The following is a 13,676-nucleotide window of genomic DNA, read 5'->3' on the forward strand; positions in this document are numbered from 1 at the left end:
AAAAAAAAAAAAAGATTTAAATTCATAAAAGTCTTGGCCAGTTAAACATTCATAGTTCCTTTGGGTGAAAATGAATACAATACTTGCCGTGTTCTAATGGCGAAAAAGATGCAGACCCTTAAAAGAACTCCTAGGCTAGTTATGGAGAAACACAGGAGACGGGACATTTCAGTACAGCCTGGTAAGTGGTGCAAGAGAAAACACAGGGTTTCTGAAGTCCCACTGGCGAAGAAAGGGAAGTTCCCTGAGAAGTAAAAGAAAGGCCGGAGGGCTCCAGTGAGCGTGAGGGTGAGGTGATGGGAGAGGGTGGGAAGATCCCAGAAGGCAGAGGGAAGAGCATTTACAAAGGCCCTGCGTGACAGCTCATGGGTGAGATCGGAGGTAACTCAGCATTGCTAGAGCAGAGTGCTTGAGGTGGGAGAGTGGTGAGGGTTGAAGGCAGTAAACTGACCTTGACCCAGGCCTGGAAAACGTTGTCAGCCTGTTAAGGAGTTGGGAATTTGTCCAGAGGGCAATGTGGAAGCATTGAGAGGTTTAAGCCTGAGGTTGGTACCATCGGGTTTGAGTTTATTCCTGGAGTCTATAACTGGGAGCCAAATCCAAGAGCTCCTACATTCTAATTGATGTCATGTAGCCATGTGGCCTTCCCATCAAGAACTTTGAAGGTTAGAGGCACGGCAGCAATAAGAAGCCTCTCTACTCAGTGCCAGTGACCTCTAAATTTGGGCTACTTATAATCTAAGAACAAAATAGTCGAAATAGTATCTAAGCAAAATCACCCCTACCTTAAACAAACCAGGGATGTGGTCTCTCTCCCCTTGACTGTAGCCTTTTTGGATCAAGTCTGGCCTCTTTCCATGGAGCACTGGACAATCTACAGTCTTAGAATGGAACATGCTAGGGCTCTCCTTTGTGCACATGCTGTTCCCTCTATCTGGAAGGCTTTTCCTGCACAATTAAGCATCTGGGTAGCTCTTACTCTCCCTTCAAGACTCACCTCCAGTGTGTCCTGTCTGTAAGCCATTTTTATAAACCCTCTCAATCCAGCCTCTGAGGCAGAGCTGGGGCTCCCACTTCAGCGCAGTCTTCTGCATCCTTCTGTTTTGTGTTATCATGGTGTGATGTGGTGGCAAGGGCCAAATGCTTTTCCTGTCCTGTCCTTACTCAGCTACTTCACCCCTGACTCCGCCACAAGGCCAGGAGAGAAGCCTTGTAATTAGAACACGTTTGGACATTTACCATTTATTATCAGTTAATGTAGAATTAAGGCAAATGCTATTTTAGTATAGTAGCACCAGGATATTAGTTAACAAGAAACCAGTGCAAAGATATGTTAATGAAAGGGGTAGGCCTTTCTCATCTCACATGGAGTTCAAATGGAATTCATCTTGGGTGGAGTGCTGAACCAACCATAGCCCTGCATGATTTTTCTCTTTGCTGGGAGCAGTAACTGGGCAGAGGAGGAAAGGACAGGGATGCAATATCTGCAAGTCAGCACAAGGCCCTGGTGAGGATGGAGACTTGATTATTTCCATAGGGAGGTGCCAGGCTCTGGGGAAAGGAACACTGAACAGGCGAATGCTAAGGGGAGAAGCCTGCAGGCAGGGAGGCAGGAGTGGGGAGATACTGGAAAGGATGCTCACCTGAGGATGCCCTCTAAAGGCCCAGGGAGGAGTCCCTGGAGAGGTCCAGGTGATAAGGCCTTGCCCCGAGAAAGAAGAGCTCAAACAGTGTGTGTTCACTTTGAAGAAAAATATAAGGAATTATCAGGAAAATTGATAGATGAGGTACTCTAGAGGTTTCCAAATTTTCTTGGCTTACAGTTGGTGTTCTTAATATCTCGGTAGTTTCTTCACCATGCCACTAAGGCCAAAAGAAATACCATATAGTTTTTATTTAGTTAGAGTCAAACGACTTAATAGTAGTAGTCGTGTGGTGTCCAGCAGATGTCCCTATGTTTCCCTCCACGGTTTAGAATATTCCACAGCACCCATAAGAGTTCATTTCAGCACCCTGGGGTGCCTCGGCACATAGTTTGGGAACTGCATTACTAATTTTAATGCAATGGCAGCCTTCTTTTTGAGGACTTGGCTGCTAGGAAGCATCAATCCCAGACAAGACAAAGACCCAGCTGAAGACCTGTAAGCTGAAGGTCGACTCCAACAGACTTAAACAAAATGAAGTTTATTCAGGGTTTTAGGACGGAAGCCCAGGAACACAGGTTCAAGCAGCACAAAGGCCAAGAAGAAAAAAAAAAGAAAGGAATGTCTTTTAACAAATTCCAGGTGCAAGGTAGTCATGGGGTAAGGGTCAGTTGAAATAAGCCACTAAAATATAGGAATGTAGAAGACGACCCTGACGGGAATGAAGGTTCTGTCCCCATTATCTTATCTTCCTTGAGAACACTTGCAGGTGCATTTCAGGCATCTAATGAGTTCAAGAGTTCATCCTGAAGGAGGAATTTGTTCTTCTCTTCATGTCCACCCTGCTCCATTTTAGTGCCTTAACCTGAGAGACTCCATCTTTTTTCACTTCCACACTTTTACAGGAATTAATGCTGAATCTGTTGTTCTCCTTCTCTCCCCCACCAACATGGGCTCCTTGAGGGCAAAGACATTGTCTCCATCTCTTACTCTTTCCTTAGGGCTGTGTTCTGTGCAGGGAGGGGACTCAATACATTTTTGTTAAATGAATGAATGAATGATTATATCTATTTCCCCTTTCCCTATTTTCTTAAAAGATAAGAGCTGACATGTTCTAGACAGTCCTAACTCAGAATTCTTCCCTGAAGTATCTTAGAATTTCAGCCAAAAGAAGGAAAATATAATTATCCAGATTCAAAGCCTGCAGCAAAGACCTCACGAGAGCTTAAAATTTCTTTTGTTCTTCACCCTAAGGGAAATGTAAGGAGAAAGGTGATCTATGAGTATGAAAAGAAAGATGGACATTACTTTGATGTTTTATTATTTAATATTGTGGGGCCTTTTTCTTGATGCTTTTAACAAAAAGAATAGATAAATTATTGGGATGATTTGGGTACAGGCTAGCTCTGGGATAGAGGAATAAATTAATCAAACTTTTTCTTTTCTTTTTTTTTTTGAGGAAGATTAGCCCTGAGCTAACATCTGCCAATCCTCCTCTTTTTGCTGAGGAAGACTGGCCCTGAGCTAACCTCCATGCCCATCTTCCTCTACTTTATATGTAGGATGCCTACCACAGCATGGCTTGCCAAGCGGTGCCCTGGCTGCACCCGGGATCCAAACTGGCGAACCCCAGGCTGCCGAAGTGGAGTGTGCAAACTTAACCGCTGTACCACGGGGCCAGCCCCTAATCAACCTTTTTGAGGCAGACTGACAGCACTATTTCAAGTCCTCATTCTCTTCTAGAACTTTGCCATTCTCCATTGAGAGGTGAAGTCTATTTCCCCTCCCCTTCAACCTGAGTAGGACTTTGTGACTATCCCAACTAATGGAATGCAGTAGAAATGAACCTGCTTAAATGTCCGAGACAGGCCATGAAGGCAATGTAGCTTCCACCTCGCTTGCTTTCTCATTCATGGGATACTTGCCCTTGGAACCCAGCCACCATGCTGTGAGGAAGGCAAACTAGTCACAAGGAGAGGCCCACGTACAGAGCAACTGAAGTCCCCAGCTAACACCCAGCAGCAACTGCCGGATATGGGAATGAGTGAGCCGTCCAGATGATTCCAGCTCCCAGCCTTCAAACCACTCCAGGTGACACTGAGTGGAGAGGACGTGAGCCGTCCCCTGCTTAAGACGCAGATTCAGGAGCAAACTAAATGCTGTAGTTGTTTAAGTCACAAGTGCTGGCATATTTGTTATATAGCCTCAGTCACGGGAACACTTAAAACATTTTTTTTCCCTCTGTATTTGAACAATGCATACATAAGGTAGTGAGGAACACAGAACTCTAAATATATACTGCCTGGTTTCCAGTGGTAGCTCCAACACTTACAAGCTCTGTGACTTTAGGCAAATTCCTTAAACTCATGCCTCATTTCCTTATCTGTAAATAGGGGTTATAAGAATTCTTACTTCATAGGATTGTTCTGACCATTAAGCGACATTATGTGCAAAGCATTTGGAACAGTGCCTATTACAAAATAAGCTCTATATGTATTAGATATTATTGTGGTGGTGATGGTGGTTTTATAGTTGGTAATATTGGTGTGGTAGGCAGAATTCTAAGACCCCAGTGACTCTTGCCCCCTGATATCCAAGCCACTGTATGATCCCCTCGCCTTGAGTGCAGTGAAACCCATGATTTGCTTCCAGTCAATAGAACATGGCAAAGATGCAGGAATTTTGCAGATGTAATTAAAGTCCCTAAAGTTGACTTCAAGTGAATCGAAAGGGAAATTATCAGGTGAATTCTTTAAAAGAGTATCTAGAGCTCAGAGACTCTCTCTCCTGCTGGCCTTGAAGAAGCCAAGACACCATGAGTTCAACAACTGCCAGGAAATGAATGATGCCAACTACCCCGTGAGCTTGGAAAGGACTTCTAGCCTCCGATGAAAATGCAGCTCTGGCTGAGGTTGCAACTTCGGTTGTGAGATCCTGAGCAGAGGCCCCAGTTCAGTGTTACTCAACTCCTGACCCACGGAAATTGTGCGCTAACAAACAGATGTTGTTTTAAGCCACGATGTTTGTGCTAATTTGTTATTCAGCCGTAGAAAACTAATACAATTAGTAAAAATTCAAATCACAAAAAAGTATAGACAATGAAAAGAAAAGGAGATTTTTCGACCACCCTAGACCTTCACTTTCTCAGAGGCAGCCACTAATAAGAACTTGTGCTGCATCATTCCAGAAATCTTCTTTGCCTCTATAAACATCTACATGTGTCCGTGTGTTGCGTATGTGCATTTCATCTCTATATATATACACACATGGGTGTATATATTTATATATGTGGATATATCTCGAAACTAGGGCCAAGGGCAGTGAGTGAGTAGGTGTGTCTGATATATTAGAAATCTGTATCCTTTAGAAACCAGATAGAACATCCCCCAGCTGAGATGGCTTTTAGGAGAACCAGGCTAAGGCCCTTTTGGTGCTGCGGTTTCATGATTTACACTCTGTAATTAAATGTGTGATGGGGTTGGTCATCAATATGCCAAAGTAAACAGAGAGGAAAGAATGTCGGACTATATATTTTTCCACTGCTCTGCACCTTGTTTGTTTTTTTCACTTGCAGACCAGAGATCTTTCCTTACAACACATTATTATTATTATTACTTTTACTGTTGCATTGTAGTCCATTGGAGTATGCCATAATTTATTTTTCTGGTAACTTCTTGATGGATATGCAGGTTGTTTTTCTTAAAGATTTTATTTTTTCTTTTTCTCCCCAAAGCCCCCCGTCCATAGTTGTGTATTTTTAGTTGTGGGTCCTTTTAGTTGTTATGCAGGTTGTTTTTAATAATTTGCTATTAAAAATAATGCTGCAATGAGATTCTTATACTTACATCTTTGCATACATGTGTCTGTATCTTAGTGTAAATTCCGATAGTGAAACTCTTAAGTCAAAGGATATCTTCATTTTAAATGGATAGGTATTGCCAAATTAACCTCCTAAGTATTTGCACCAATTTACCCTCCTACTCACCCATGAGTGAATACTTGCTAACCCAGCGTCATATTGAACGCTTTGACCTTCACCAGCCTGGTAGGTGAAAAGTCCATCTGTGAACTACCTGTTCATACCCGTAGCCCATTTTCCTATTGAGTCATTCGCCTCTTATTGATAGTCAAGATCTCTTTATATAACAGCCGTTTGTTGCCTTACAAATGTCCGCTCCACCCACCCACACAACATTTTGCCATTTGTCTTTTTTTTTTTTCATTTTATTTTTTTCCTTTTCCTCCCCAAAGCCCCCCAGTACATAGTTGTATATTCTTCGTTGTGGGTCCTTCTAATTGTGGCATATGGGACGCTGCCTCAGCGTGGTTTGATGAGCAGTGCCATGTCCGCGCCCAGGATTCGAACCAACGAAACACTGGGCCGCCTGCACCGGAGCGCGGGAACTTAACCACTCGGCCAAGGGGCCAGCCCCTGCCATTTGTCTTTTCAGTTTTATTTTTCCATGATGGAATTTCACTTTTTTGTATAGTCAAATTTTTCATTCTTTTCTCTATAGCTTCGAAGACTTGTTTTACACATAGAAAGTTCTTCCCTCTCCAAAAGTTTAAAAAAACACAAAACTTCCATATTTCCTTTGGATACTTTTATATTTTAATCATTTACATTAAATATTTAATACATCTGGAATTTAAAGCTTCAACTTTATCTTTTTCCACATGGTTAACCAGTTGTTTCAAAAACATTCACTAAATAATCCACAGTTTTCCTTGATGTAAAATGCTAACTTTACTATGTATCCAATTCGCACAAGCATTATATCTTCTGGATTTATGCATTGGTGTCTACAGTCTACTATAGCTATTTTAATTACAGTAGATTTACAACATATTTTGACATCCAGAGGGACTAGTCACTCCTCAAGGCTCTTCTTTTTCAGATTTTCCTCGGGGCATTCTTTTTGTGTTTCTTCGCTTGAGTTACTATTCTGCTCTATGATTCCCAATTTATTGATTAATCTTTGCCAAGTGACCTAACTTCTGTGCCTCAGCATCCTAATAAAACTCATAACAATGACATTAAAATGAATTTGGATTATTTACCTATCTGGAAAGCATGAATGCTAAAAAAGCAAACAGTTATGTTTAAGTCTAGAAAGGAAACTATTGTGTTAACCAGGAATAAGAAATTCAGTGCCAGGGAAATTCCCTACTTTGGCACTAGGTTCAAACTCTGTTTCCACTGATCAGTCTTGCATTCTTTCCTCTCTGTTTGCTTTGGCACACCTGATGCCCAACCCTATCACATGTTTAATTCAGAGTGTAAATCATGAAACCACAGCACCGAAAAGGACCTTAGCCTGGCTCTCCTAAAAGTTCTTAAATCCTGATTTGGGAAACAGATCTTCCGAGGAGGGAAGGGCCCTGCCATGTGCTCCGCAGAGCCATTTTAAAGCATGTGATTTGCTTTATATAATTAGAGTTGTCATGTGGGATGCCGGAAAAAATGTGGAAAGTGTTGGAGAAAAAGATGTAGGTAAATTTTTCAGCTTAACGGCCTGAATATGTATCAAAAGGCTTTCAAACAACTGTGCCCTTTAGTTTTGCAATTCTGCTTTTCAAAATTTATTCTAAAGAGTGAGCATAAAGGTTTAAATTATATAAGGGATTCACTGCAGAATTGTTTATAATAGTGAAAAAAACACTTTTAAATCTGAACTTTCAGAATTGAGAGGTTGGTTCACCAAAGTACAATACCTCTGTATTATAAAACACTAAACTTGGCAGCAGTTAGAAAGCATCTTTTAGAGCTGGTTCATTCCCAGACTGGGTGAACCGCCCCTGCTCTGGGTACCCTAAGCATTGCACTACCCTGTGCTGGCACTTACCCTTTCATTATTGTTGTGGCTGCTTAATTGTCTGACCTCCGGGCATCAGAGACTGTGTCCTCTTAGCTCACCATTCATCTAACACATCTTGCATATGGTAGATCCCTAATAAAGCTTGACTCAGTGAATGAATGACTAGATACGCACAGAAAGAAGACTGGAGGAATAGCCACCAAAGGGTAAGAAAGCTCATTGCTGGCTATTTAAATATTTCCTTCCTTATACTTTTTTTTTACACATTCCACATTTTCTACAGTGGACCCAATATAATTCTGTAATTAGAAGAGAAGATACTATCTTTAAAAATTGTAACTCAGAGCCTGCCGTAATGTATTTGGAGCCCAGTTTTGAATACGAGACCCCGTTTGGCTCTGCTTCAACAAATCCACCATCTACAAATCAGAACTCAAATATCACACAGTTTGCTAAAGGGTGATTACTCTCAGCATGGGAAGATTCATGGAAGGCATCCATTAAATTGTAGATTCTTCTAGAACATTTAAATGTCGACATCATTTTCAAAATAGTCCATCTACATACTAATTTTCAAGACAAATCTTTAAGGGAAGTTTACTGGCTTAATTTTATTAAGCTACTGTTTAGGAATAGTCTTCATTCCCCTAATCCAAATGGGTTGTTTTACCTAGAGAACTGATAACATCAAGTATTTTTGTGATAGCCTGAGGTTTACACTTTACTTCTCTTTAAAGCGAAAACAATTGGGTTTTTCCTAGGAGAGTGAAGAAAAGGTAAAAAAAACTTTTTTTAAAAGGTTGCATCCCTGTGTTCTTTTTGTTTTTAAGATCGGCCTCTGAGCTAACAACTGTTGCCGATCTTTTTTCCTTCTTCTCCTCTTCCTCCTTCCCTTCCCTCTCCTCCTCCTCCTTCTTCTTCTCCCCAAACCCTCCCAGTACATAGTTGTATACTGTAGTTGTCAGTGCCTCTGGTTGTGCCACGTGGGTGCCGCCTCAGCCTCACCTGATGAGCAGTGCCATGTCGGTGCCCAGGATCCGAACCGGTGAAATCCTGAGCCACCAAAGCAAGTCCAGGAACTTAACCACTCGGCCATGGGGCAGCCGCCATCCCCGTGTTCTTAGCCAGGACATTTCACAGTGGAAAACACAAAAGCATACATGGCTTTAATTGTCCTCAAACTGTTTATTTCATCCTATGGCCCTACCCTCCAACTATCCCCTGGTCCTGTAAGCACTCATTTCCCAGGCTCCTTGTCATTTGGTTCTGTAGAAGCCCCAAGTCCAGATAAAAATATTTAAATAATGAAAATTGCTCTGATCACACTCTTTGGAGGCTCTTTCCTAGTTAATTGTGGTCCATCTCTGCCTAATGAACACGCCAGCCACACACAGACACATGAACCCCATAATTATAGCTTGCAACATGAACTCTGCAGACAAAAATCCCATCATTCAGTTTACCCCTCGTCCCAATCAAAACTGACCTGCCCAGCATTCCTCTCATCCATGTCTTGTTATATAATGTCATGGCATAGAGTTTTCCAGTAGTTTATTGGTCACTGCTGGAAGATGTCAGGGTTTGCTGCTTAACCCGACGTTAACATAATGCCTTCCCCGAGGCCAGGATTCTAATGGCAGGGGTTTCATGCATGCAGGCTTTAATAATTTTGGCTCCACATATCATACCAACTGTCTTCAGGTAACCACCACCCAACCCACCATCTCATTCCAGTGCCCCCCAAGAAGGAGTAGGAAGGAGAGGGAACGTGCTCGTGCCCTGTGACAGCTCAAGGAAGGGCCCCTGTGCTTTCCAAGCCCTTGGATTCTGTCCCTATGCCTTCTTCCTGGTAGGGCCATGGTGACATTTCCTATCAGAAGAAACAGGCACACAGTGAAAGGGAAGCTGTCCTGTCAAACAGAGAAACAAATAAGAGAATAGCACATGAGTAAGCTCACAGGGTCTGCCTAACTCCAGGCTTCCTTGTCGGTGCCCTAATAGTTCTGCGTAAATTATGTCCTGTTGGATTGAAAAATCACTCCTATTAGCCAACAGTCACCCTCCAACTGATCCAAACAGAGGCTTTTTTCTACTGCAGAGAAGCCATCCTCAGGAAGGACTCAGGGTGGGAATTCAGGCGCAGCGGCAGGCTGGTGAATGTCTAGGCATGGGAGTTCTTTTGTAATTTTCGCTACTTCAGGCTATGACTTTTACGCAGCTTCCCACTCTTAAGTTCAGAGCATACTGCTGGTTCCAGAGAGGCTACTGTGGTTGTGGTGGGTGCACAAAATTTCACAGGCCTTGACGGTCACCTCTGCAGGTTCTCTGTGCTCTATTACTGAGACCTGTGGCAAAGTCCCCTTGCTTAGTGGCAGCGTCTGGAAGTGCTGCACTGTGTGACTGGGTCTTCTCATTCAGGAGGTCACCATCTTTGTCCTCTAATGATTTCACTTCCTATTTTATTATAACTCCAGTTCATGACAGTGAAATTGGAGACTGGTTAAGTACCACAACTTGATGGGGGCGGGGGGGGGGGGGACGATTCTGACCTCGAGCTCTTGACCTTTTAAAGTGGCACTGCCCATTGCAAATATAATGGAAGCTACACATGCAATTTAAAATTTTCTGAGCAGTCACATTAACAAAGTTAAAAAAAACAGATAAAATTAATTTTAGTAATATATCTTATCTAACTCAATATGTCCAGATATTATCACTTCAGCATGTGATCAACATGAAAATTATTAACAAGATAGTTTATATTTTTTGGTACTAAGTCTTTGAAATCTGGCATGCATTTTACAATGACAGCACGTCTGAATTTGGACTACTACATTTCAAATGCTCAGGGGCCACATGTGGACAAAAGGCTACCGCATGGGACAGTGCAGTGAGAGAGAAAGCATGATGTGGAGATCAGCCAGCCCAACTCCTTATTCACAGAAAAGCTAAGTACGTTTTCTAAGGTTATGCAACCAGTTAGGAGAAAAGGTACAGCCTAGAGGGAGTGGGAAGAGGCCCATCTACCTGTCTTACCCGTCTCAAATAAACTGACAGCTTCACTGGAAACAGTTTGGCTGCAAACCAAAGACCAGAGTGGGATCAAATTTTTCCATATCTTTCCACCAGATATTTTTTTTTATGACTTGTCACCCTTGTTCCCAGAAACGCCTAGTTTCAACAAGCTACTTAAACACTGATTCCTTTATGCAATGGAGGTATCCATCAGAATCACCTATGGAGCTTTTTAAAAATTCAAATTACTGGTCCCGTGCCCCCAATTCTGATGTATAGATCTGTGGAGAAATTCATGTAGACAGCTATTTTTTTTTAATAGTTCCCAAGTGATTCTGATGCACACCCCCAACTCACAATGACCTCACCAGCTGCCAGATTGTCTGGCCACCGACATCGTCTAACACTGCTCCCCATTCCGTGGTTTGACCACAAGTCTGCTCTTAAGAAAGAATCTGGTCTCAAGGAAAGAAACAGGAGAAACAGGTACCCCAGCACCTCCCAGGGCGGGGCTTCCTGGCTTATTTTTCCTCCGCGCGCTTTTTCTGCACCCAAGGACACCTTTGGCTTCATTTCCTGATCTCACTGCCTCACCTGCGGTGCTGTCCCAGCTGGTGGAGCAGGCGGGCATGCAGCAGACAGGACTCGCTCTCGCCCTCGCGGCTTTGGCTGCCTGTGTGGCTCTTCGCACCTCCGAAGGTGAGTGGGGGCGCCTGCTAACTAAGCCTCCGGTGGGAGGAGGGGGGGGGTGCCGCCCAAGATGGAGCTGGAAGGAGCTCCGTGCTGCCATCAATTTGGGGTAGGAATTTCAATCTCTTCAGGTAGGAATTTCCAGTTATCTACAAGAGAATGGCATAGGTTTAAATTCCGGATCTTCAAGAAGAAATTTCGGGAAGGAACCTCATGAGCAACAAGATTAGTAATTTACCACCTGGAGGATGAGATCTTTCACGTCAGTCAGTGCAACTTTGAGCTGCGTGTCCTTTTCTGAGGACAGTGTCTTAGAAAATCCCCAGGTAGAGGTTGGAGGAAAGACCCTGTTGTTCATCTGTCTCCCCCTGCCCCTAACCTGCTAACCTGTCTGGGTACGAGTGTGCACATTCCTGGAAGAGAGACTCGCTTGACCTTCTGTGTTAGGATTTGGGAAACTGCAACTTCTCTGAACAAAGTCAGCCCTGTGGATACAGAAAACCAAAACTTCACTCTGACCTTTAAAAAGGGACCCAAGATAAAGGAGGTTGAACCATACAAATTACGTCAAAGAGAAACTTAAACTGTGAGTTGCTAGCATATATATGAAGATTACAACCATATTTGGACAGGAGGCAATCTTTTCTACTGTATTTAGGAAACTCTAAATATAGCTACTTAATACTTGGCTGATTTGACTCTTTTCCACTGTCTTCTTTTCTGAAACTTTATCCTGAACAGATTCTCTAAATCCAGAACAGAGGAGAAATATAGATTTTGTTTGGTCTGCTTTTTAAAAAAGTAAGCCAACATTTTAAAACTGATGAATTTCACATATGCATATTCATATCTAAACATACATACAAACTGGATTTTAAAGCTTCTCTTGAAAAATCAGGTCTGGCGTCTATGGTTCCACGTTCCCTGGCAAGAACTGGCTGGAGCAGACTAGCCTCTGTCCTTCTCTGAAGTTGGCTATCATCCCATTAACTGCATTTGTTTAGGGACCCACATGTAGTGCATCAATATACTGGGCTTGTATTACTGAGCACAGGAAAAATCTGGATAATCTCTGATTGATTTCTATCAATCTATCTTTTCAAGACAAAGACAAAAGTCTATTTTATATGTTTCTGTAAAATTTTTCAGAAAAACTCACCATTGAAATTTTACGACTCACTTGCACCGTTTCTCAAAGGTCTAGCTGCTAAGGCTTTATTCCTAGTTTTAGCAATGCAAGGGTTTTTTTCATATAAAACTTTGCAATAAAGGTGTATTATTTCTCTCCCTTCAGCTTTCTGACCTGTTTCCAGCTGTCCCCACAGCAGCAGCCGCCCTCCTACAGGCAAGGAGGGAGGGCAGGGCAGGGCAGGCCAAGGGCAGGGGTGATGAGGGAAGCCCTGCCAGACCCAAGGCCAGGCATCATATGGGACAGTCTTGGCAGAGGGAGTGCTACAGCAAAACACAGAGTTGTTTGAAAAGCAACAACTGGTGAAGATAAGAAAGAAAGGGAGCTGAGGAGACTCAGCAGTAGCCTTTTGGGTTGATTTCAGGGCTTTTCCTAAGTCAGTTTGGGCCACAGGACAATCCCAGTGTCTGAGAAGCCCCAAGCCTCCACCATTTAAAAATAAGTGATGTTGGGTTAAAATACCTGAAAGTACGCCTGAGAACAGTTGTGGAACTGAGAGGGGCAACCCCACTGCCTTGTGTGGCAAACTTCCATTCAAGTGTCTGTGTGTGCCAATGCCCCGGGGGAGGCTCTAAGGGGTTCAGGCTTCAGGGAGGGAGGTGGGGAATACTGAGCAGTGCAGGCAAGAGGGTATAGGTGGCCTTGACAACTGTTGCAGGCTGGGGGAGGGGATAAGGAAGTGGCCTGTGCCAGTTTGGGACTTTGGAAAATACTTTTTGTTCTTCCAGGCACTAACAGTTCCATTGCCTTAATGATACCTTAAATGGCCACCTTGATGTGATGGCTCAGTAGTTAGTATTCCCAAAGGGTTCTGCATAAATCAAGAAGCAGTTGACTAACCCATAATTAAAAGCCTAGGATTCTACACAAAGGTAAGGCATGCTCCACACCTGCTGACATGGCTTTTGGCTCCCAGAACTCAATACCGAGTCCATAAAAATGTTGATCATCCACTCTCGGGGGCCCTGAGCCAGATTATTTAAAGCCACAACCTAGGGCTTTGTGGGCCCGGCTGTTTTTATTGTACGTTCAGACTGGGGCTCTGCTTGTGTCCGGCAGATGCGAGTTGAGGGCTTTTGCTTCACTGAGTCCCCAACTGGCTTCCTTCTGACAAGCTGCTTTCTCGGAGTAGATGGCTCTTGATTATACAGATGCTTGCTAGGGACTTGCTGCTTGCATCCTAAAAGAAAACTTTCTCTTTTGTTTGTTTGAATCATAGGAGGCTCACTAGGGAGCGTTACGCAGAGTATGCATTTGTGCTTGAAAGCTGTTCTGCACAGCTGGGACTCTCCACTTCACCAGGCGTGGTCCCTGAGAGGC

The 13,676-nt window shown here is 43.2% G+C and overlaps 1 protein-coding gene across 2 annotated transcripts in view; it reads left to right on the forward strand.

Annotated features, from left to right (window-relative positions):
* The first annotated feature begins 10,978 nt into the window (after positions 1-10,978).
* CCL28 (C-C motif chemokine ligand 28) overlaps positions 10,979-13,676 on the forward strand; it is a 37,145-nt gene continuing 34,447 nt past the window's right edge. The window contains exon 1 of one of the 2 annotated variants that reach the window (XR_011530605.1): positions 10,979-11,176. Coding sequence is in view for 1 of the 2 variants with exons in the window: in XM_070587628.1 (XP_070443729.1) it covers positions 11,107-11,176 (70 nt within the window). In the remaining variant the exon portion in view is untranslated. The remainder of the gene's footprint in view (positions 11,177-13,676) is intronic. The other variant, XM_070587628.1, reaches the window with a different exon arrangement.

Source organism: Equus przewalskii, chromosome 20 (assembly GCF_037783145.1).
Source record: "Equus przewalskii isolate Varuska chromosome 20, EquPr2, whole genome shotgun sequence".
Taxonomy (NCBI): domain Eukaryota; kingdom Metazoa; phylum Chordata; class Mammalia; order Perissodactyla; family Equidae; genus Equus; species Equus przewalskii.